Below are 23,762 nucleotides of genomic sequence, written 5' to 3'. Positions count from 1 at the left end.
GGATGGTGTGTGAGTGAGGGAGGAACAGGGTTTGTTTTGGGGAAGGATGGTGTGTGGGTGAGGGAGGAACAGGGTTTGTTCTGCTGGGGAAGGATGGTGTGTGGGTGAGGGAGGAACAGGGTTTGTTTTGGGGAAGGATGGTGTGTGGGTGAGGGAGGAACAGGGTTTGTTTTGGGGAAGGATGGTGTGAGGGTGAGGGAGGAATGGTTTGTTTTGGGGAAGGATGGTGTGTGGGTGAGGGAGGAACAGGGTTTGTTTTGGGGAAGGATGGTGTGTGGGTGAGGGAGGAACAGGGTTTGTTTTGGGGAAGGATGGTGTGTGGGTGAGGGAGGAATGGTTTGTTTTGGGGAAGGATGGTGTGTGGGGGGAGGAACTGGGTTTGTTTTGGGGAAGGATGGTGTGTGGGTGAGGGAGGAACAGGGTTTGTTTTGGGGAAGGATGGTGTGTGGTGTGAGGGAGGAAATGGTTGTTTTGGGGAAGGATGGTGTGTGGGTGAGGGAGGAACAGGGTTTGTTTGGGGGAAGGATGGTGTGTGGGTGAGGGAGGAAGGTTTGTTGGGGAAGGTGGTGTGTGGGTGAGGGAGGAACGGGTTTGTTTTGGGGAGGATGGGGTGGTGAGGGGGATGGTGTGGGGAGGATGGTGTGTGGGTGGGGAGGATGGTGTGGGGGGTGGTGTGGGGTGGAAGGGTGGGGGAAGGGTTGGTGTGGGTGGGAGGATGGTGTGTGGGTGGGGATGGTTGGTGTGTGGGGGAGGGATGGTGTTTGGGGAGGATGGGGGAGGGTTTGTTAGGGGAGGATGGTGTGAGGGTGGGGAGGAAAGGTGTGGGGGGGGTGAGGAGGAACAGGGTGGTTGTTTGGGTGGATGGGCGTGGGTGAGGGGGGGTGTTGGGGATGGTGTGTGGGTGGGGGAGGAATGGTTTGTTTTGGGGAAGGATGGTGTGGGTGGTGAGGGGAGGGAACAGGGTTTGTTTTGGGGAAGGATGGTGTGTGGGTGAGGGAGGAACAGGGTTTGTTTTGGGGAAGGATGGTGTGTGGGTGAGGGAGGAACAGGGTTTGTTTTGGGGAAGGATGGTGTGTGGGTGAAGGAGGAACAGGGTTTGTTTTGGGGAAGGATGGTGTGTGGGTGAGGGAGGAACAGGGTTTGTTTTGGGGAAGGGTGGTGTGTGGGTGAGGGAGGAACAGGGTTTGTTTTGGGGAAGGATGGTGTGTGGGTGAGGGAGGAACGGGGTTTGTTTTGGGGAAGGTTGGTGTGTGAGTGAGGGAGGAACAGGGTTTGTTTTGGGGAAGGATGGTGTGTGAGTGAGGGAGGAACAGGGTTTGTTTTGGGGAAGGATGGTGTGTGAGTGAGGGAGGAACGGGGTTTTGGGGAAGGATGGTGTGTGGGTGAGGGAGGAACGGGGTTTGTTTTGGGGAAGGATGGTGTGTGGGTGAGGGAGGAACGGGGTTTGTTTTGGGGAAGGATGGTGTGTGAGTGAGGGAGGAACAGGGTTTGTTTTGGGGAAGGATCGTGTGTGGGTGAGGGAGGAATGGTTTGTTTTGGGGAAGGATGGTGTGTGGGTGAGGGAGGAACAGGGTTTGTTTTGGGGAAGGATGGTGTGAGGGTGAGGGAGGAATGGTTTCTTTTGGGGAAGGATGGTGTGTGGGTGAGGGAGGAACAGGGTTTGTTTTGGGGAAGGATGGTGTGTGAGTGAGGGAGGAACGGGGTTTGTTTTGGGGAAGGATGGTGTGTGAGTGAGGGAGGAACAGGGTTTGTTTTGGGGAAGGATGGTGTGTGAGTGAGGGAGGAACGGGGTTTGTTTTGGGGAAGGATGGTGTGTGGGTGAGGGAGGAATGGTTTGTTTTGGGGAAGGATGGTGTGAGGGTGAGGGAGGAACGGGGTTTGTTTTGGGGAAGGATGGTGTGAGGGTGAAGGAGGAACAGGGTTTGTTTTGGGGAAGGATGGTGTGTGGGTGAGGGAGGAACAGGGATTGTTTTGGGGAAGGATGGTGTGAGGGTGAGGGAGGAATGGTTTGTTTTGGGGAAGGATGGTGTGTGGGTGAGGGAGGAACAGGGTTTGTTTTGGGGAAGGATGGTGTGTGGGTGAGGGAGGAACAGGGTTTGTTTTGGGGAAGGATGGTGTGTGGGTGAGGGAGGAACAGGGTTTGTTTAGGGGAAGGATGGTGTGAGGGTGAGGGAGGAATGGGTTGTTTTGGGGAAGGATGGTGTGTGGGTGAAGGAGGAACAGGGTTTGTTTAGGGGAAGGATGGTGTGTGGGTGAGGGAGGAATGGTTTGTTTTGGGGAAGGATGGTGTGTGGGTGAGGGAGGAACAGGGTTTGTTTTGGGGAAGGATGGTGTGTGGGTGAGGGAGGAACAGGGTTTGTTTTGGGGAAGGATGGTGTGTGGGTGAGGGAGGAACAGCGTTTTTTTTGGGGAAGGATGGTGTGTGAGTGAGGGAGGAACAGGGTTTGTTTTGGGGAAGGATGGTGTGTGGGTGAGGGAGGAACAGGGTTTGTTCTGCTGGGGAAGGATGGTGTGTGGGTGAGGGAGGAACAGGGTTTGTTTTGGGGAAGGATGGTGTGTGGGTGAGGGAGGAACAGGGTTTGTTTTGGGGAAGGATGGTGTGAGGGTGAGGGAGGAATGGTTTGTTTTGGGGAAGGATGGTGTGTGGGTGAGGGAGGAACAGGGTTTGTTTTGGGGAAGGATGGTGTGTGGGTGAGGGAGGAACAGGGTTTGTTTTGGGGAAGGATGGTGTGTGGGTGAGGGAGGAATGGTTTGTTTTGGGGAAGGATGGTGTGTGGGTGAGGGAGGAACAGGGTTTGTTTTGGGGAAGGATGGTGTGTGGGTGAGGGAGGAACAGCGTTTGTTTTGGAGAAGGATGGTGTGTGAGTGAGGGAGGAACAGGGTTTGTTTTGGGGAAGGATGGTGTGTGGGTGAGGGAGGAACATGGTTTGTTTTGGGGAAGGATGGTGTGTGGGTGAGGGAGGAATAGTTTGTTTTGGGGAAGGATGGTGTGTGGGTGAGGGAGGAACAGGGTTTGTTTTGGGGAAGGATGGTGTGAGGGTGAGGGAGGAATGGTTTGTTTTGGGGAAGGATGGTGTGTGGGTGAGGGAGGAACAGGGTTTGTTTTGGGGAAGGATGGTGTGAGGGTGAGGGAGGAATGGTTTGTTTTGGGGAAGGATGGTGTGTGGGTGAGGGAGGAACAGGGTTTGTTTAGGGGAAGGATGGTGTGAGGGTGAGGGAGGAATGGTTTGTTTTGGGGAAGGATGGTGTGTGGGTGAGGGAGGAACAGGGTTTGTTTAGGGGAAGGATGGTGTGAGGGTGAGGGAGGAATGGTTTGTTTTGGGGAAGGATGGTGTGTGGGTGAGGGAGGAATGGTTTGTTTTGGGGAAGGATGGTGTGTGGGTGAGGGAGGAACAGGGTTTGTTTTGGGGAAGGATGGTGTGTGGGTGAGGGAGGAACAGGGTTTGTTTTGGGGAAGGATGGTGTGTGGGTGAGGGAGGAACAGGGTTTGTTTTGGGGAAGGATGGTGTGTGGGTGAAGGAGGAACAGGGTTTGTTTTGGGGAAGGATGGTGTGTGGGTGAGGGAGGAACAGGGTTTGTTTTGGGGAAGGGTGGTGTGTGGGTGAGGGAGGAACAGGGTTTGTTTTGGGGAAGGATGGTGTGTGGGTGAGGGAGGAACGGGGTTTGTTTTGGGGAAGGTTGGTGTGTGAGTGAGGGAGGAACAGGGTTTGTTTTGGGGAAGGATGGTGTGTGAGTGAGGGAGGAACAGGGTTTGTTTTGGGGAAGGATGGTGTGTGAGTGAGGGAGGAACGGGGTTTTGGGGAAGGATGGTGTGTGGGTGAGGGAGGAACGGGGTTTGTTTTGGGGAAGGATGGTGTGTGGGTGAGGGAGGAACGGGGTTTGTTTTGGGGAAGGATGGTGTGTGAGTGAGGGAGGAACAGGGTTTGTTTTGGGGAAGGATGGTGTGTGAGTGAGGGAGGAACAGGGTTTGTTTTGGGGAAGGATGGTGTGTGGGTGAGGGAGGAACAGTGTTTGTTTTGGGGAAGGATGGTGTGTGGGTGAGGGAGGAACAGGGTTTGTTTTGGGGAAGGATGGTGTGTGGGTGAAGGAGGAACAGGGTTTGTTTTGGGGAAGGATGGTGTGTGGGTGAGGGAGGAACAGGGATTGTTTTGGGGAAGGATGGTGTGAGGGTGAGGGAGGAATGGTTTGTTTTGGGGAAGGATGGTGTGTGGGTGAGGGAGGAACAGGGTTTGTTTTGGGGAAGGATGGTGTGTGGGTGAGGGAGGAACAGGGTTTGTTTTGGGGAAGGATGGTGTGAGGGTGAGGGAGGAATGGTTTGTTTTGGGGAAGGATGGTGTGTGGGTGAGGGAGGAACAGGGTTTGTTTTGGGGAAGGATGGTGTGTGGGTGAGGGAGGAACAGGGTTTGTTTTGGGGAAGGATGGTGTGTGGGTGAGGGAGGAATGGTTTGTTTTGGGGAAGGATGGTGTGTGGGTGAGGGAGGAACAGGGTTTGTTTTGGGGAAGGATGGTGTGTGGGTGAGGGAGGAACAGCGTTTGTTTTGGGGAAGGATGGTGTGTGGGTGAGGGAGGAACAGGGTTTGTTTTGGGGAAGGATGGTGTGTGAGTGAGGGAGGAACAGGGTTTGTTTTGGGGAAGGATGGTGTGTGGGTGAGGGAGGAACAGTGTTTGTTTTGGGGAAGGATGGTGTGTGGGTGAGGGAGGAACAGGGTTTGTTTTGGGGAAGGATGGTGTGTGGGTGAAGGAGGAACAGGGTTTGTTTTGGGGAAGGATGGTGTGTGGGTGAGGGAGGAACAGGGATTGTTTTGGGGAAGGATGGTGTGAGGGTGAGGGAGGAATGGTTTGTTTTGGGGAAGGATGGTGTGTGGGTGAGGGAGGAACAGGGTTTGTTTTGGGGAAGGATGGTGTGTGGGTGAGGGAGGAATGGTTTGTTTTGGGGAAGGATGGTGTGTGGGTGAGGGAGGAACAGGGTTTGTTTTGGGGAAGGATGGTGTGTGGGTGAGGGAGGAACAGGGTTTGTTTTGGGGAAGGATGGTGTGTGGGTGAAGGAGGAACAGGGTTTGTTTTGGGGAAGGATGGTGTGTGGGTGAGGGAGGAACAGGGATTGTTTTGGGGAAGGATGGTGTGTGGGTGAGGGAGGAACAGGGTTTGTTTTGGGGAAGGATGGTGTGTGGGTGAGGGAGGAACAGGGTTTGTTTTGGGGAAGGATGGTGTGTGGGTGAGGGAGGAATGGTTTGTTTTGGGGAAGGATGGTGTGTGGGTGAGGGAGGAACAGGGTTTGTTTTGGGGAAGGATGGTGTGTGGGTGAGGGAGGAACAGGGTTTGTTTTGGGGAAGGATGGTGTGTGGGTGAGGGAGGAACAGGGTTTGTTTTGGGGAAGGATGGTGTGTGAGTGAGGGAGGAACAGGGTTTGTTTTGGGGAAGGATGGTGTGTGGGTGAGGGAGGAACAGTGTTTGTTTTGGGGAAGGATGGTGTGTGGGTGAGGGAGGAACAGGGTTTGTTTTGGGGAAGGATGGTGTGTGGGTGAAGGAGGAACAGGGTTTGTTTTGGGGAAGGATGGTGTGTGGGTGAGGGAGGAACAGGGATTGTTTTGGGGAAGGATGGTGTGAGGGTGAGGGAGGAATGGTTTGTTTTGGGGAAGGATGGTGTGTGGGTGAGGGAGGAACAGGGTTTGTTTTGGGGAAGGATGGTGTGTGGGTGAGGGAGGAACAGGGTTTGTTTTGGGGAAGGATGGTGTGAGGGTGAGGGAGGAATGGTTTGTTTTGGGGAAGGATGGTGTGTGGGTGAGGGAGGAACAGGGTTTGTTTTGGGGAAGGATGGTGTGTGGGTGAGGGAGGAACAGGGTTTGTTTTGGGGAAGGATGGTGTGTGGGTGAGGGAGGAATGGTTTGTTTTGGGGAAGGATGGTGTGTGGGTGAGGGAGGAACAGGGTTTGTTTTGGGGAAGGATGGTGTGTGGGTGAGGGAGGAACAGCGTTTGTTTTGGAGAAGGATGGTGTGTGAGTGAGGGAGGAACAGGGTTTGTTTTGGGGAAGGATGGTGTGTGGGTGAGGGAGGAACATGGTTTGTTTTGGGGAAGGATGGTGTGTGGGTGAGGGAGGAACGGGGTTTTGGGGAAGGATGGTGTGTGGGTGAGGGAGGAACGGGGTTTGTTTTGGGGAAGGATGGTGTGTGGGTGAGGGAGGAACGGGGTTTGTTTTGGGGAAGGATGGTGTGTGGGTGAGGGAGGAACAGCGTTTGTTTTGGAGAAGGATGGTGTGTGAGTGAGGGAGGAACAGGGTTTGTTTTGGGGAAGGATGGTGTGAGGGTGAAGGAGGAACAGGGTTTGTTTTGGGGAAGGATGGTGTGTGGGTGAGGGAGGAACAGGGATTGTTTTGGGGAAGGATGGTGTGAGGGTGAGGGAGGAACAGGGTTTGTTTTGGGGAAGGATGGTGTGAGGGTGAGGGAGGAACAGGGTTTGTTTTGGGGAAGGATGGTGTGTGGGTGAGGGAGGAATGGTTTGTTTTGGGGAAGGATGGTGTGTGGGTGAGGGAGGAACAGGGTTTGTTTTGGGGAAGGATGGTGTGTGGGTGAGGGAGGAATGGTTTGTTTTGGGGAAGGATGGTGTGTGGGTGAAGGAGGAACAGGGTTTGTTTTGGGGAAGGATGGTGTGTGGGTGAGGGAGGAACAGGGTTTGTTTTGGGGAAGGATGGTGTGTGGGTGAGGGAGGAATGGTTTGTTTTGGGGAAGGATGGTGTGTGGGTGAAGGAGGAACAGGGTTTGTTTTGGGGAAGGATGGTGTGTGGGTGAGGGAGGAATGGTTTGTTTTGGGGAAGGATGGTGTGTGGGTGAGGGAGGAATGGTTTGTTTTGGGGAAGGATGGTGTGTGGGTGAAGGAGGAACAGGTTTGTTTTGGGGAAGGATGGTGTGTGGGTGAAGGAGGAACAGCGTTTGTTTTGGGGAAGGATGGTGTGTGGGTGAAGGAGGAACAGCGTTTGTTTTGGGGAAGGATGGTGTGTGGGTGAGGGAGGAACAGGGTTTGTTTTGGGGAAGGATGGTGTGAGGGTGAGGGAGGAACAGGGTTTGTTTTGGGGAAGGATGGTGTGTGGGTGAGGGAGGAATGGTTTGTTTTGGGGAAGGATGGTGTGTGGGTGAGGGAGGAATGGTTTGTTTTGGGGAAGGATGGTGTGTGGGTGAGGGAGGAACAGGGTTTGTTTTGGGGAAGGATGGTGTGTGAGTGAGGGAGGAACAGGGTTTGTTTTGGGGAAGGATGGTGTGTGGGTGAGGGAGGAACAGGGTTTGTTTTGGGGAAGGATGGTGTGAGGGTGAGGGAGGAATGGTTTGTTTTGGGGAAGGATGGTGTGTGGGTGAGGGAGGAACAGGGTTTGTTTTGGGGAAGGATGGTGTGAGGGTGAGGGAGGAATGGTTTGTTTTGGGGAAGGATGGTGTGTGGGTGAGGGAGGAACAGGGTTTGTTTTGGGGAAGGATGGTGTGTGAGTGAGGGAGGAACAGGGTTTGTTTTGGGGAAGGATCGTGTGTGGGTGAGGGAGGAATGGTTTGTTTTGGGGAAGGATGGTGTGTGGGTGAGGGAGGAACAGGGTTTTTTTTGGGGAAGGATGGTGTGAGGGTGAGGGAGGAATGGTTTGTTTTGGGGAAGGATGGTGTGTGGGTGAGGGAGGAACAGGGTTTGTTTTGGGGAAGGATGGTGTGTGAGTGAGGGAGGAACGGGGTTTTGGGGAAGGATGGTGTGTGAGTGAGGGAGGAACAGGGTTTGTTTTGGGGAAGGATGGTGTGTGGGTGAGGGAGGAACAGTGTTTGTTTTGGGGAAGGATGGTGTGTGGGTGAGGGAGGAACAGGGTTTGTTTTGGGGAAGGATGGTGTGTGGGTGAGGGAGGAATAGTTTTGGGGAAGGATGGTGTGTGGGTGAGGGAGGAACAGGGTTTGTTTTGGGGAAGGATGGTGTGAGGGTGAGGGAGGAACAGGGTTTGTTTTGGGGAAGGATGGTGTGAGGGTGAGGGAGGAACAGGGTTTGTTTTGGGGAAGGATGGTGTGTGGGTGAGGGAGGAATGGTTTGTTTTGGGGAAGGATGGTGTGTGGGTGAGGGAGGAACAGGGTTTGTTTTGGGGAAGGATGGTGTGTGGGTGAGGGAGGAATGGTTTGTTTTGGGGAAGGATGGTGTGTGGGTGAAGGAGGAACAGGGTTTGTTTTGGGGAAGGATGGTGTGTGGGTGAGGGAGGAATGGTTTGTTTTGGGGAAGGATGGTGTGTGGGTGAGGGAGGAATGGTTTGTTTTGGGGAAGGATGGTGTGTGGGTGAGGGAGGAACAGGGTTTGTTTTGGGGAAGGATGGTGTGTGAGTGAGGGAGGAACAGGGTTTGTTTTGGGGAAGGATGGTGTGTGGGTGAGGGAGGAACAGGGTTTGTTTTGGGGAAGGATGGTGTGAGGGTGAGGGAGGAATGGTTTGTTTTGGGGAAGGATGGTGTGTGGGTGAGGGAGGAACAGGGTTTGTTTTGGGGAAGGATGGTGTGTGAGTGAGGGAGGAACAGGGTTTGTTTTGGGGAAGGATCGTGTGTGGGTGAGGGAGGAATGGTTAGTTTTGGGGAAGGATGGTGTGTGGGTGAGGGAGGAACAGGGTTTGTTTTGGGGAAGGATGGTGTGAGGGTGAGGGAGGAATGGTTTGTTTTGGGGAAGGATGGTGTGTGGGTGAGGGAGGAACAGGGTTTGTTTTGGGGAAGGATGGTGTGTGAGTGAGGGAGGAACGGGGTTTGTTTTGGGGAAGGATGGTGTGTGAGTGAGGGAGGAACAGGGTTTGTTTTGGGGAAGGATGGTGTGTGAGTGAGGGAGGAACAGGGTTTGTTTTGGGGAAGGATGGTGTGTGAGTGAGGGAGGAACAGGGTTTGTTTTGGGGAAGGATGGTGTGTGGGTGAGGGAGGAACAGGGTTTGTTTTGGGGAAGGATGGTGTGAGGGTGAGGGAGGAATGGTTTGTTTTGGGGAAGGATGGTGTGTGGGTGAGGGAGGAACAGGGTTTGTTTTGGGGAAGGATGGTGTGTGAGTGAGGGAGGAACAGGGTTTGTTTTGGGGAAGGATCGTGTGTGGGTGAGGGAGGAATGGTTTGTTTTGGGGAAGGATGGTGTGTGGGTGAGGGAGGAACAGGGTTTGTTTTGGGGAAGGATGGTGTGAGGGTGAGGGAGGAATGGTTTGTTTTGGGGAAGGATGGTGTGTGGGTGAGGGAGGAACAGGGTTTGTTTTGGGGAAGGATGGTGTGTGAGTGAGGGAGGAACGGGGTTTGTTTTGGGGAAGGATGGTGTGTGAGTGAGGGAGGAACAGGGTTTGTTTTGGGGAAGGATGGTGTGTGAGTGAGGGAGGAACAGGGTTTGTTTTGGGGAAGGATGGTGTGTGGGTGAGGGAGGAACAGGGTTTGTTTTGGGGAAGGATGGTGTGTGGGTGAGGGAGGAATAGTTTTGGGGAAGGATGGTGTGTGGGTGAGGGAGGAACAGGGTTTGTTTTGGGGAAGGATGGTGTGAGGGTGAGGGAGGAACAGGGTTTGTTTTGGGGAAGGATGGTGTGAGGGTGAGGGAGGAACAGGGTTTGTTTTGGGGAAGGATGGTGTGTGGGTGAGGGAGGAATGGTTTGTTTTGGGGAAGGATGGTGTGTGGGTGAGGGAGGAACAGGGTTTGTTTTGGGGAAGGATGGTGTGTGGGTGAGGGAGGAATGGTTTGTTTTGGGGAAGGATGGTGTGTGGGTGAAGGAGGAACAGGGTTTGTTTTGGGGAAGGATGGTGTGTGGGTGAGGGAGGAACAGGGTTTGTTTTGGGGAAGGATGGTGTGTGGGTGAGGGAGGAATGGTTTGTTTTGGGGAAGGATGGTGTGTGGGTGAAGGAGGAACAGGGTTTGTTTTGGGGAAGGATGGTGTGTGGGTGAGGGAGGAATGGTTTGTTTTGGGGAAGGATGGTGTGTGGGTGAAGGAGGAACAGCGTTTGTTTTGGGGAAGGATGGTGTGTGGGTGAAGGAGGAACAGCGTTTGTTTTGGGGAAGGATGGTGTGTGGGTGAGGGAGGAACAGGGTTTGTTTTGGGGAAGGATGGTGTGAGGGTGAGGGAGGAACAGGGTTTGTTTTGGGGAAGGATGGTGTGTGGGTGAGGGAGGAATGGTTTGTTTTGGGGAAGGATGGTGTGTGGGTGAGGGAGGAATGGTTTGTTTTGGGGAAGGATGGTGTGTGGGTGAGGGAGGAACAGGGTTTGTTTTGGGGAAGGATGGTGTGTGAGTGAGGGAGGAACAGGGTTTGTTTTGGGGAAGGATGGTGTGTGGGTGAGGGAGGAACAGGGTTTATTTTGGGGAAGGATGGTGTGAGGGTGAGGGAGGAATGGTTTGTTTTGGGGAAGGATGGTGTGTGGGTGAGGGAGGAACAGGGTTTGTTTTGGGGAAGGATGGTGTGAGGGTGAGGGAGGAATGGTTTGTTTTGGGGAAGGATGGTGTGTGGGTGAGGGAGGAACAGGGTTTGTTTTGGGGAAGGATGGTGTGTGAGTGAGGGAGGAACAGGGTTTGTTTTGGGGAAGGATCGTGTGTGGGTGAGGGAGGAATGGTTTGTTTTGGGGAAGGATGGTGTGTGGGTGAGGGAGGAACAGGGTTTGTTTTGGGGAAGGATGGTGTGAGGGTGAGGGAGGAATGGTTTGTTTTGGGGAAGGATGGTGTGTGGGTGAGGGAGGAACAGGGTTTGTTTTGGGGAAGGATGGTGTGTGGGTGAGGGAGGAACAGGGTTTGTTTTGGGGAAGGATGGTGTGTGGGTGAGGGAGGAATGGTTTGTTTTGGGGAAGGATGGTGTGTGGGTGAGGGAGGAACAGGGTTTGTTTTGGGGAAGGATGGTGTGTGGGTGAGGGAGGAATGGTTTGTTTTGGGGAAGGATGGTGTGTGGGTGATGGAGGAACAGGGTTTGTTTTGGGGAAGGATGGTGTGTGGGTGAGGGAGGAACAGGGTTTGTTTTGGGGAAGGATGGTGTGTGGGTGAGGGAGGAACAGGGTTTGTTTTGGGGAAGGATGGTGTGTGGGTGAGGGAGGAACAGGGTTTGTTTTGGGGAAGGATGGTGTGTGGGTGAGGGAGGAACAGGGTTTGTTTTGGGGAAGGATGGTGTGTGGGTGAGGGTGGAATGGTTTGTTTTGGGGAAGGATGGTGTGTGGGTGAGGGAGGAACAGGGTTTGTTTTGGGGAAGGATGGTGTGTGGGTGAGGGAGGAACAGTGTTTGTTTTGGGGAAGGATGGTGTGTGGGTGAGGGAGGAACAGGGTTTGTTTTGGGGAAGGATGGTGTGTGGGTGAGGGAGGAACAGGGTTTGTTCTGCTGTTATGATTTTGTTGTTTGTTGTGTTCTGTGAACATCGTGGGCATGCTATGTTAGCTCTGGAATGTGTGGTCATGCCCCAGTACAGATGTGACAGTTAAATGTCTCTGAATCCGAATGTTTGCCGTTATCTGCAGGCTCTGGGTCTGAAGGATGGGGATGTCATTGTGAGGGTGGCAACGACAGACTGTAAGTGGTGCTCGGTGAGCGAGGTGGCGGAGATGATGAGGGGAATGCCTGATGATGGACTGGACATCGAGGTGGTCAGTCCCCAGGGGCTGGAGCCCGCACAGATGGTGAGTCAGGGTGGTTGGAGTAGGTGGGTACTGGCAGACCAGAAATCCAGCTGAGATTTGCCAGTCAGACCCTGCCCCGGAAACTTTGATGTGACAGGAGCAAGGGGCGAGGTGATCGCTGGCACTTCCAAAGGCTGGCTTTCTCTTTGTGTAAGAGTTGAGGTTCTGGGGTGGGGGGGGGGGGCATCCTCAAGGGTGGCACAAGCAAACAGTTCAGCCTGGTTTACCCTTCACTGGGGAAATGGCACAATTAATGCCGCTCAGTCCCTTCCTCGCATTGATCTACCCTAACGCAGAACAGTACAGCACAGGAACAATATTGTGCTGAACCAATTGAATTAGTAATCAAATGGCTAACTAAACTAATCCCCCTCTGCCAACACATTGTTGGTGTTTTCCCTCCCCTTCCCTCTTTTATTCCCCACTTTGGCCTCTTCCCTCTTCTGCCTATCACCTCCCCCTGGTGCCCTTCCCTCTTCCCTTTCTCCCATGATTGATTCTCCTCTCCTATCAGATACCATCTCCAGGCTTTTACCTTTCCCACCACCTTCTAGCTTGTTCTCCTTCCCCTCCCCCTACCTTTTTATTCTGGCGTGTCCTCCCCACACCTTCCCTTCCAGACCAAATGAAGGGCCTCAGTCTGAAAGATCGACTGTTCTTTCATTTCCATTGATGCTGCCAGAGCTGCTGAGTTCCTCCAGCATTTTGTGTGTGTTGTCCATGTCCTTCCATTTTCCTTACATTCATGTGTTTATCTAAACTTTCTGAAAAGCCCCTAAATATATCTGCTTTGCCACCATCCTAGACAGTGCATTCCAGGCATCCATCACTCTGCGTGGGGAAAAAACTTGCCCCTCACACCTCTTTTGAAATTACCCCTCTCTACTTAAATGCATGCCCTCTGGTATCAGACATTTCAACCCTGGCAATATGCTAACATCATCAGCTGCTGTGACCTGTGTCCTTTGAGCACTGTTTCCTCTAAACTGCATGGGTGAGCGGCCGTGCAGTAACTGAAATGCTCCTGCACTTGTAGCGTTGGTGTCGTGCAGCTGGAATTTTCTTTTATGTGATATTTTATTAAAGTGCTGTGCAGTTTTCAGGCCGTGTAAAAATTTCCTGCTGAGAGCAATGGTTGGTCTGCACTGCTGTTTAAAATGAAATGAGAGGGAACCGTGTCCTCCAGGCCTGATTTCCCTGGGGTACTGAGTTTCAGACGGTGGATCTATGGGTGGGGGTGGAGCAGACAGTGCCCTGGGGAGGCTGCTTCTGTGCCAGGTGTAGGCATGCTCCCTTTACACAAAATCAGGTAGGCCTCAGCAAACATTTTCCTCACAGTGAGGAGCTTCCCACCTCCTCTCTGCACCTAACTGCAGATTTCAGCAAACATTCCAACCCCTATACCTACCAAGATCCAGCAGGAAATATAGTACAGATCAGCACTGAGTTACTAAATTATATTCAAGACTTCTGTAGAGAACAAAAGAACATAAGAAATAGGAGCAGGAGTAGGCCATCCGGCCCATCGAGTCTGTCCCACCATTAAATAAGATCGTGGCCGATCTGTCTGTAAACTCAATTCCATCTACCTGCCTTTTCCCCATAACCCTTAATTCCCCTACTATGTAAAAATCTATCTAACTGTATCTTAAATATATTTAGTGAAGAAGCCTCAACTGCTTCCCTGGGCAGAGAGTTCCACAGATTCACCACTCTCTAGGAAAAACAGTTTCTCCTCATCTCCGTCCTAAATCTTCTCCCCTAAATCTTGAGGCAATATCCCCTAGTTCTATTCTCACCTACCAATGGAAACAACTTTCCTACTTCTATCTTATCTATCCCTTTCAAAATTTTGTATGTTTCTATAAGATCTCCTTTCATTCTTCTGAATTCCAGAGAGTATAGTCCTAGGCAACTCAATCTCTCCTTATAGATTAACCCCTTCATCTTTGGAATCAACCTGGTGAACATCCTCTGCAGTGCCTCCAAAGCCAGTATATCCTTCCTCAAGTATGGAGGCCAGAACTGCACACTGTAGTCCAGGTGCAGCCTTACCAGTACCCTGTATAGTTGCAGCATGACCTCCCTGCTCTTGAATTCAATTTCTATAGCAATGAAGGTCGACAATCCGTTTGCCTTCTTAATAATCTGTTGTACCTGCAAGCTAACTTCTAGCGATTCATGAACAGGCACTCGCAAGTCCCTCTGCACAACAGCATGTTGCAATCTTCCACCATTTAAATAACAATCTACTTTTCTATTATTCCTTCCAGAGTGGATGATCTTGCATTTACCAATGTTGTATTCCATCTGCAGACCTTGGCCCACTCACTTAACCTATCTATATCCCTTTGCAGACTCTCCACATCCTCTGTACAATTTGCTTTTCCACTCAGTTTAGTGTCATCAGCAAATTTTGCTCTGCTACACTCAGTCCCCTCTTCCAAATCATCAATGTAAATGGTAAACAGCTGCAGGCCCAGCACCGACCCCTGCGGCACCCCACTCACCACTGACTGCCAACTGGAGAAACACCCATTTATACCAACTCTCTGCCTTCTATTGGTTAACTAATCCACTATCCATGTCAGTACACTCTCTCCGACTCCATGCATTTGTATCTTATTAATAAGATAAACTAAAAAGTAGGACCACAAAGGTAATAATCTCTGGATTACTACCAGTGCCACGTGCTAGTCAGAGTAGAAATAGGAGGATATTTCAGATGAATATGTGGCTTGAAAAATGGTGCAAGGGGGAGGGATTCAAATCTCTGGGGCATTGGAACCAGTTCTGGGGGAGGTGGGACCGGGATAAACAGGACGGTCTGCACCTGGGCTGGACTGGAACCAATGTCCTAGGGGGGAGTGTTTGCTACTGCTGTTCAGGAGGATTTAAACTAATGTGGCAGGGGGATGGGAACAAGTGCAGAGAGACAGAGAGGTGTAAAATGAGGGTAGAAGCAAAAAGTAGTAAGGTGAAAAGTAAAAGTGGCAGGCAGGCAAATCCAGGGCAAAAATCAAAAAGGGCCACTTTTCAACATAATTGTATAAGGGCTAAGAGTGATGTCAAAACAAGCCTGAAGGTTTTGTGCGTCAGTGCGAGGAGCATTCGTAACAAGGTGGATGAATTGAATGTGCAGATAGTTATGAATGAATATGATATAGTTGGGATCACAGAGACATGGCTCCAGGGTGACCAAGGATGGGAGCTCAACATCCAGGGATATTCAATATTCAAGAGGGATAGGCAGGAAAGGAAAGGAGGTGGGGTAACGTTGCTGGTTAGAGAAGAGATTAACACAATAGAAAGGAAGGACATTAGCCTGGAGGATGTGGAATCGATATGGGTAGAGCTGCATAACACTAAGGGGCAGAAAACGCTGGTGGGAGTTGTGTACAGGCCACCTAACAGTAGTAGTGAGGTTGGGGATGGCATTAAACAGGAAATTAGAAATGCGTGCAATAAATGAACAGTAGTTATAATGGGTGACTTCAATCTACATATAGATTGGGTGAACCAAATTGGTAAGGGTGCTGAGGAAGAGGATTTCTTGGAATGTATGCGGGATGGTTTTCTGAACCAACATGTCGAGGAACCAACTAGGGAGCAGGCCATTCTAGATTGGGTATTGAGCAATGAGGAAGGGTTAGTTAGCAATCTTGTCGCGCGAGGCCCCTTGAGTAAGAGTGACTATAATATGGTGGAATTCGTCATTAAGATGGAGAGTGACATAGTTAATTCAGAAACAAAGGTTCTGAACTTAAAGAAGGGTAACTTTGAAGGTAAGAGACGTGAATTAGCTAAGATAGACTGGCAAATGATACTTAAAGGGTTGACGGAGGACATGCAATGGCAAGCATTTAAAGATCGCATGGATGAACTACAACAATTGTTCATCCCAGTTTGGCAAAAGAATAAACCAGGGAAGGTAGTGCACCCGTGGCTGACAAGGGAAATTAGGGATAGTATTAAGTCCAAAGAAGAAACATATAAATTAGCAAAAAAAAGCGGCACACCTGAGGACTGGGAGAAATTCAGAGACCAGCAGAGGAGGACAAAGGGCTTAATTAGGAAATGGAAAAAAGATTATGAGAGAAAGCTGGCAGGGAACATAAAAACTGACTGTAAAAGCTTTTATAGATATGTGAAAAGAAAAAGATTGGTCAAGACAAATGTAGGTCCCTTACAGTCAGAAACAGGTGAATTGATCATAGGGAACAAAGACATGGCAGACCAATTGAATAACTACTTTGGTTCTGTCTTCACTAAGGAGGACATAAATAATCTTCCGGAAATAGTAAGGGACCGAGGGTCTAGTGAGATGGAGGAACTGAGGGAAATACATGTTAGTAGGGAAGTGGTGTTAGGTAAATTAAAGGGATTAAAGGCAGATAAATCCACAGGGCCAGATGGTCTGCATCCCAGAGTGCTTAAGGAAATAGCCCAAGAAATGGTGGATGCATTAGTGATAATTTTTCAAAACTCCTTAGATTCTGGATTAGTTCCTGAGGATTGGAGGGTGGCTAATGTAACCCCACTTTTTAAAAAAGGAGGGAGAGAGAAACCGGGGTATTATAGACCGGTTAGTCTGACATTGGTGGTGGGGAAAATGCTAGAGTCGGTTATCAAAGATGTGATAACAGCACATTTGGAAAGTGGTGAAATCATCGGACAAAGTCAGCATGAATTTGTGAAAGGAAAATCATGTCTGATGAATCTTATAGAATTTTTTGAAGATGTAACTAGTAGAGTGGATAGGGGAGAGCCAGTGGATGTGGTATATTTAGATTTTCAAAAGGCTTTTGACAAGGTCCCACACAGGAGATTAGTGTGCAAACTTAAAGCACACGGTATTGGGGGTATGGTATTGATGTGGATAGAGAATTGGTTGGCAGACAGGAAGCAAAGGGTGGGAGTAAACGGGACCTTTTCAGAATGACAGGCAGTGACTAGTGGGGTACCGCAAGGCTCAGTGTTTGGACCCCAGTTGTTTACAATATATATTAATGATTTAGACGAGGGAATTAAATGCAGCATCTCCAAGTTTGGGGATGACACGAAGCTGGGCAGCGGTGTTAGCTGTGAGGAGGATGCTAAGAGGATGCAGGGTGACTTGGATAGGTTAGGTGAGTGGGCAAATTCATGGCAGATGCAATTTGATGTGGATAAATGTGAGGTTATCCACTTTGGTTGCAAGAACAGGAAAACAGATTATTATCTGAATGGTGGCCGATTAGTAAAAGAGATGCAACGAGACCTGGGTGTCATTGTACACCAGTCATTGAAGGTGGGCATGCAGGTACAGCAGACGGTGAAAAAGGCAAATGGTACGTTGGCATTCATAGCAAAAGGATTTGAGTACAGGAGCAGGGAGGTTCTGCTGCAGTTGTACAAGGCCTTGGTGAGACTACACCTAGAATATTGTGTGCAGTTTTGGTCCCCTAATCTGAGGAAAGACATTCTTGCCATAGAGGGAGTACAGAGCAGGTTCACCAGATTGATTCCTGGGATGGCAGGACTTCCATATGAAGAAAGACTGGATCGACTAGGCTTATACTCACTGGAATTTAGAAGACTGAGGGGGGATCTTATTGAAACGTATAAAATTCTAAAGGGATTGGACAGGCTAGATGCAGGAAGATTGTTTCCTATGTTGGGGAAGTCCAAAATGAGGGGTCACAGTTTAAGGATAAAGGGGAAGCCTTTTAGGACCGAGATGAGGAAAAGCTTCTTCACACAGAGAGTGGTGAATCTGTGGAATTCTCTGCCACAGGAAACAGTTGAGGCCGGTTCATTGGCTATATTTAAGAGGAAGTTAGATATGGCCCTTGTGGCTAAAGGGATCAGGGGGTATGGAGAGAAAGCAGGTACAGGGTTCTGAGTTGGATGATCAGCCATGATCATACTGAATGGTGGTGCAGGCTCGAAGGGCCGAATGGCCTACTCCTGCACCTATTTTCTATGTTTTTCTATCTATGTTTTAAGTCTCTTGTGCGGCACTTTATTGAATGCCTTCTGGAAATCCAAGTATATGACGTCCACTTGTTCCTCTCTATCCACTGCATTCATTATGTCTTTCAAAGAACTCCAGTAAGTTTGTCAAGCAGGTCCTGCCCTTTCTGAATCCATGCTGCGTCTGTCTAATGGAGCCACTCCTTTCTAAATGTTTCGCTATTTCTTTCTTAGTGACAGCTTCAAGTATTTTACCGAGTACAGATGTTAAGCTAACTGGCCTATAGTTGCCCGTCTTTTGCCTACGTCCTTTTTTAAAAAGTGCTGTGATATTTACTGTCTTCCAATCCGCCAGGACCTGCCCAGAGTCTAGAGAATTTTAGTAAATGATTACCAACGCGTCTATTATAACCTCCGCCAATTCCCTCAGCACCCTGGGGTGCATCCCATCAGGACCAGGGGACTTATCTACTTTCAGGCCCTCTAGTTTGCTCATCACTATCTCTTTAGTGATGGTGATTTTTATCGAGGTCCTCACCTTCCATTTCGTCCATAACATCCTTCTTTGGCATATTAGACATGTCCTCCACCATGAAGACCGACACAAAATAGTCGTTCAATGCCTCAGCCATTTCCTTATCACTTGATATCAATTTCCCCTTCTCGTCTTCCAAGGGACCTACATTGACTTCAGCCACCCTTCCGCTTTATATATTTATAAAAACTTCAGTTACCTGTTTTTATATTTTATGCTAATTTACTTTCATACTCACTCTTCCCTTTCCTTATTTCTTGTTTAGTTGTTCTTTGTTGCTTTTTAAAGTTTTCCCAATCTTCCAGTCTCCCACTACTCTTTGCGACTTTGTACACACGAGCTTTTAATTTGACACTATCTTTTATTTCCTTAGTTATCCAAGGCTGGCTCTCCCCACACTTACTGTCCTTGCTTTTGACTGGAATATGCTTTTGTTGAGCACTGTGAAAAATCTCTTTGAAAGTATTCCACTGTTCTTCAAATAGCCTGTGCTCCCAATCCACATTAGCCAACTCCTCCCTCATCCTGTCTCTCTTGTTCAAGCATAATACACTAGTTTTAGATCTAACTATTTCATCTCCATCTGTATGTGAAATTCAATTATACTACAATCACTCTTTCCAAGAGGATCCCTGACTACAAGATTGTTAATCTTACCTATCTCATTGCACAGGACTAGATCTAAGATAGCATTTTCCCTTGTAGGTTCACTAACATACATAAGAAAGCCATCATGGATGTATTCTAAGAAATCCTCCTCAAGACTTCCTTGACCAACCTGATTCACCCAATCTTTGTGGAAGTTAAAATCCCTCATGACAACTGCTGTTCTGTTCTTATAAGCCTCAGTTTTTTCTTGGTTAATCACCTCTGCCACTGCAATATAGGTGGCCTATAGACAACTCCCACCAGTAATTTTTTTTCCCTTTACTATTCTTAATCTCTACCCAGATGGACTCAACATTCTGCCACGTAGATCTTATGTTGATTCTCAAAATCGCCCTGATTTCATCCTTAATTAAGAGCGCCATTCCACCTCCTCTGCCTTCCTACCCATCTTTCCATATTACCCGATAGCCTTGGATATTTAATTCCCAGTCATCTCCACCTTGCAACCAGGTTTCTGTAATGGCCACTAAATCATACAGTATGCCTTGGTACTGATCTGTGCCACAAGTTCACTAATCTTGTTTCTAATACTATGGGCATTTAGATAAAGTGCCCTTTTACTCATTGTCATTTTAGAATCTAGTGAGCTATGTGGTTTTTGATTTTTGCTTTTATGCACTCTACTCTTACTTTTTTCTACACTAACTCTAGCTTTGGTCTCTACATCACTTCCCTCTTCTTTTCTGTGTGGGTTCCCATCCCCTTGCCATATTAGGTTAAAACCTCCCCAACAGCACTAGCAAACAATCTCCCTAGGACATTGATCCCAGCTCTGTCCAGATGTAGACCATCTGGACGGTACTGGTCCCACCTCGCCCAGAAGTGGTTCCAATGCCCCAAGAATCTGAAACCCTCTCTTCTGCACCACCGCTCAAGCCACATATTTATTCTAGCTATCCTGCTATTCCAACTCTGGCTAGTACGTGGCACCGGTAATAATCCTGAGATTATTGGAAGTGTTTATTGCTGACTAGGAGTATTTACTTTACAAGAGATTCTGCAGATGCTGGAACACACACAAGATGCTGGAGGAACTCAGCATCTGTGGAAGGAATAAACAGTTGACTCCCCCTCTCCCCCAATCGGGATTGAACATCTTGATGAAGGGTCTCAGACTGAAACGTTGATTACTTACTCCTTTCCATAGATACTGCCTGTCTTCCTGAGTTCCTCCAGCATTTTAGAATATAGAACAGTACAGCACACTACAAGCCCTTTGGCTCACGGTATGATCAATCTCACCCCTCACCACCCCCCCCCCCCCCCCCCCCCATAGCCCTCTGGTTTTCTATCATCCATTTCCCAATCTAAGCATCTCTTAAATGTCCCAAATATATCTGCCACCCATGACAGTGTATTCCATGTACCCACTGTTCTGTGTTTTTTTTAAAGTTTTGACATCCCCCCCCCCCCCCCCCACACTTTCCTCTAGTCTTAGCCATTTTCATCCTGGGAAAAAGTCTCTGGCTGTCTACTCTATCTGAGCCTCTTATTTTGTGTGTTTTACTTGCTTTATCTGGGCTGTTTGCCAATTTTGTGTGTATGTGTCGTGCTTCCGCTTCACCCACCAGCCCAGTTACAGTCTCTGGTGTGATCTATACAGCCAGACTTTGGTTACCTATTCCCGGGACAGATTTACCCTCTCTGAAACTAGTATCAGCTGGCCACTTGCCCCCTCAAGCCTAATCCCCTGTTCCCACCTGGAAACAGTTGCTCCTTTGACTCCAGATGTCAGAGAGGCTGGTCTTTGAGTGTTGAATGTCCCTCTCATCGCCATCTACCCCGGGCTTTCCCCACAAGAACTGCAGTCCTAAACAAGTAGAGGAGATGATCCCAGCTTCCAGCTGGAGATCCCTGTTTTCTTCAGCTGCTGAGGTCCTTCTGTTACATAAGAGCAGAATTAGGTCATTCAGTCCATTAAACTTGCTCTGCCATTCAATCATAGCTGATTTATTCAACCGCATTCTCCTCCCTTCTACTTGTAACTTTTGACGCCATATATCATCAAGACACTAGCATCCTCTCCACATCCACTCTATCTAGGCCTTTCAATATTCAGTAAGTTTCAGTGAGATCCCCCTTATTCTTCTGAATGCCAGCAAGTATAGGCCCAGAGCCATTAAATGCTCACCATAAGTTTCCTGGTGGGGCAGGATTGTTAATGACCTTTCAAGCTCCTTCATTCCATCCACCATAAAAGGTGGGATTTTCTAGAGGGACCACATTTTAATTCTACTTCCTATTCCCATTTTGACATGTTGGTCTTGGCCTCCTCTGCTGCCATGAAGCCACTCTCAGGTTGGAGGAGTAATGTCTCATATTCCATCTGGGTAGCCTCCAAACTGACGGCATAAATATTGATTTCTCTGACTTCCCTTAAATTCTTCTCCCTTCCCCTTCCTCTCTTTTTCCATTCCCATTCTCTCTCTCTCTCTCCCCTCTTTTCCTTTCTCCTCTCCCCCTCTGGTGCCCCTTCACCTTCCCTTTCTCCTGTGGACCTCTGTCCTCTCCCATGAGATTCCTTTGTCTTCAGCCCTTTACATTTTCCACCTATTACTTCCCAGCTTCTTACCTCATTCGTCCGCCCCTATAACACACATAAAATGCTGGAGGAACTCAGCAGGCCAGGCATATCCTCCCCTACACCTGGGTTCACGTATCCCCTACCAGCTTGTGCTCCTTCCCTCCATAAACTTCTTATTCTGGCTTCTTCCCCCTTCCTTTCCAGTCCTGATAAAGGGTATCAGCCCAAATGATTGACTGTTTAATCCCCTCCATAGATGCTACCTGACCTGCTGAGTTTCGTGTTGCTTGGTATTTGTTTTGTGTTACTCAGTATTTCCATAATCTGCAGAATCTTGTGTTTATATTGTTGAGCACCTGGACCCTCCCTGGGGTTTAGCCAGTGGGGCTGGTTTAGCAGGTATTTAACATCCATGATCTCACAGCTGGTGTTTTTGCATGTCTTGATGTGTTTTGGTTGATATTTGATTGCAGCCCAAGTGTGCCACATACAGCAGTGGGTTGTCCAAAGCCTACTCCCTGTCCTGTTGGGCTCTTGATGAGGGGAAGAACAGTAAAAACAAGAAAGTCTCAAAGAAGTTGTCATTCCTGAGCTGGGGGAGCAAGAACAGCAAGAAGGCTTCGAGCACGGTCAGCCTTCACTCAGCCATGGACACTGGATTCAAGTCTTTCTCTGGAGGCAATCTCCCCGATGACAGCTCTCTCTACTGACCGACCGTCCATCATCATGACTCGGTGCAGTGACACTCGTTGCCTGCTCCAGCTCTTTCACCTAACCAACAGTCATAACCTGAACACCTCATGAATTGTGAGTTTGGTGACTCACTCACCTCTGAGCCTCTCTCATGGGATGTCTGACCTTCAGACGTGTGTGCGGTCCCCAGATATTTCTCCTTGGCCTCACTCCACAACACATGGTTTTACAGTTCACGTCTGAAGTATGGGAGCCCATTGAGTCTGCTCTGCCTTTCCACCGTGGCTGATTCATCATCCCTCTCAACCCCATTCTCCTGCCTTCTCTCCATAACCTTTGATGCCCTGACTAATCAAGAACATGTTGAGAACAGGTGCCATGCAGACTCCAACCCCCGCAGCCACTGGCTTGGTTCAGTTGCTGTTTGAGCATGATGGGCAGTGGCGGCCATCTTGTCTGGGGAACCAGTGAGAACAGAGATGGCGTCAATGTATGGTGCCTACATGAAACTCTCCTCACAATCTGTGGCTATTAATGTCCAGATTTGGGTGGAGTGGAAACCAGCTCATCTCTATACACTTAGATCATCGATGTCTACAGCGTAGATTTAAAATATTACTGTTTGATACTCAAATGGAAATTGTCTTAATTTAACAAATAGACTAGAAATAAGAAAATCCTATAACCAGAGAATGATTTTTATAAATGAAGCAAATTTATATGGCAAGTTTTATTTTTCCAGTATAAATCATTGTCACCAGGGTTTGCGTGGGTGCGACTGTAAATGAAGTGTTTATGCTGTACATGCTTTGCTATTTACAATCCTTCAAACCCCATGTTTATGATGAGCACTTTACATTCTCCCAGTCCTCTACCTTGCATGAGAAACTGGAACCGAAGTTCATTGATGCCAACCTGAGATCAAAATACGATCCCTCTGCCCCTTAGATGTTAACACAAAGGAGCAGAATTAGGCCATTTGGCCCATCGTGTCTCTTCTGCCATTTTATTATCTCTTTCAATCCCATTCTCCTGCCTTCTCCCTGTAACCTTTGACACTGACTAATCAGCAACTTATCAATCTCTGCTTTAAGTATACTCAATAACTTGGCCTCCTCAGCCTTCTGTAGCACAGGTGACCCTTGACCACAAGGTGATGTCCCTTTCTCATTCTAAGAGAGAATAGAACCCTCACCTGCCTACAAACAGGTGATTTGTTACCACTGGAGCTGCTTAAAACAATGTACTCGCCCTTCTGTGTGCATCTGTGCTCATCTGTACTGTTTCTATTTGTGCAGGAATTAAAAACACATGTAAATCTGCCTGTGTCTCATGTTTATTGAACCAGATGAGTGGCACACTTGTTAGAAACAGCTAGGCAGAGACCCTGGTCGGCTGTGCTGGGGAGCGTGATGGACTCTTGCTGACTGAGGGGAGATGGGAGGGGGTAAGTTTGATTGTAATTAGCCTGTCCCCTCTGATCGGGTAGGCTGGGAGGTTCTGGTTGATAAACTCTCCTGGCCTTTCCCAGCAAAATGTTTGTTTCATCCAATCACTGGTATGATCCCAGTACTCAGTAATTTCAGACCTCAGACTCTGCTGGACATGTGCCGACTATCTTTGAGGAGCTCCCCCCACCACAGGATCAGTCCCATGGGGGGAGGGGCAGAGTTGCACAACTAATCAGGGACAATGTCAATTCCCCCTTCTCGTCTTCCAAGGGACCTGTGTTCACTTTAGCCACCCTTTTCCGCTGTATATAATTGTAAATACTTTTACTATCTGT

The 23,762-nt window shown here is 49.1% G+C and overlaps 1 protein-coding gene across 1 annotated transcript in view; it reads left to right on the top strand.

Moving 5' to 3' along the window:
- Nucleotides 1-23,298, top strand: part of LOC140740496 (rhophilin-2-like) — an 84,563-nt gene extending 61,265 nt beyond the window's left edge. The window contains exons 10-11 of the mRNA XM_073069677.1: nucleotides 11,442-11,600; nucleotides 21,757-23,298. Of these exons, the coding sequence (XP_072925778.1) occupies nucleotides 11,442-11,600; nucleotides 21,757-21,993 (396 nt within the window). The 3' untranslated portion in view covers nucleotides 21,994-23,298. The remainder of the gene's footprint in view (nucleotides 1-11,441; nucleotides 11,601-21,756) is intronic.
- Nucleotides 23,299-23,762: the final 464 nt, after the last annotated feature.

This window comes from Hemitrygon akajei, chromosome 17 (genome assembly GCF_048418815.1).
Source record: "Hemitrygon akajei chromosome 17, sHemAka1.3, whole genome shotgun sequence".
NCBI classification, from domain to species: Eukaryota; Metazoa; Chordata; class Chondrichthyes; order Myliobatiformes; family Dasyatidae; genus Hemitrygon; species Hemitrygon akajei.
The sequence above is the reverse complement of the archived record's forward strand: the minus strand, read 5'-3'. Positions and strand labels throughout refer to the sequence as shown.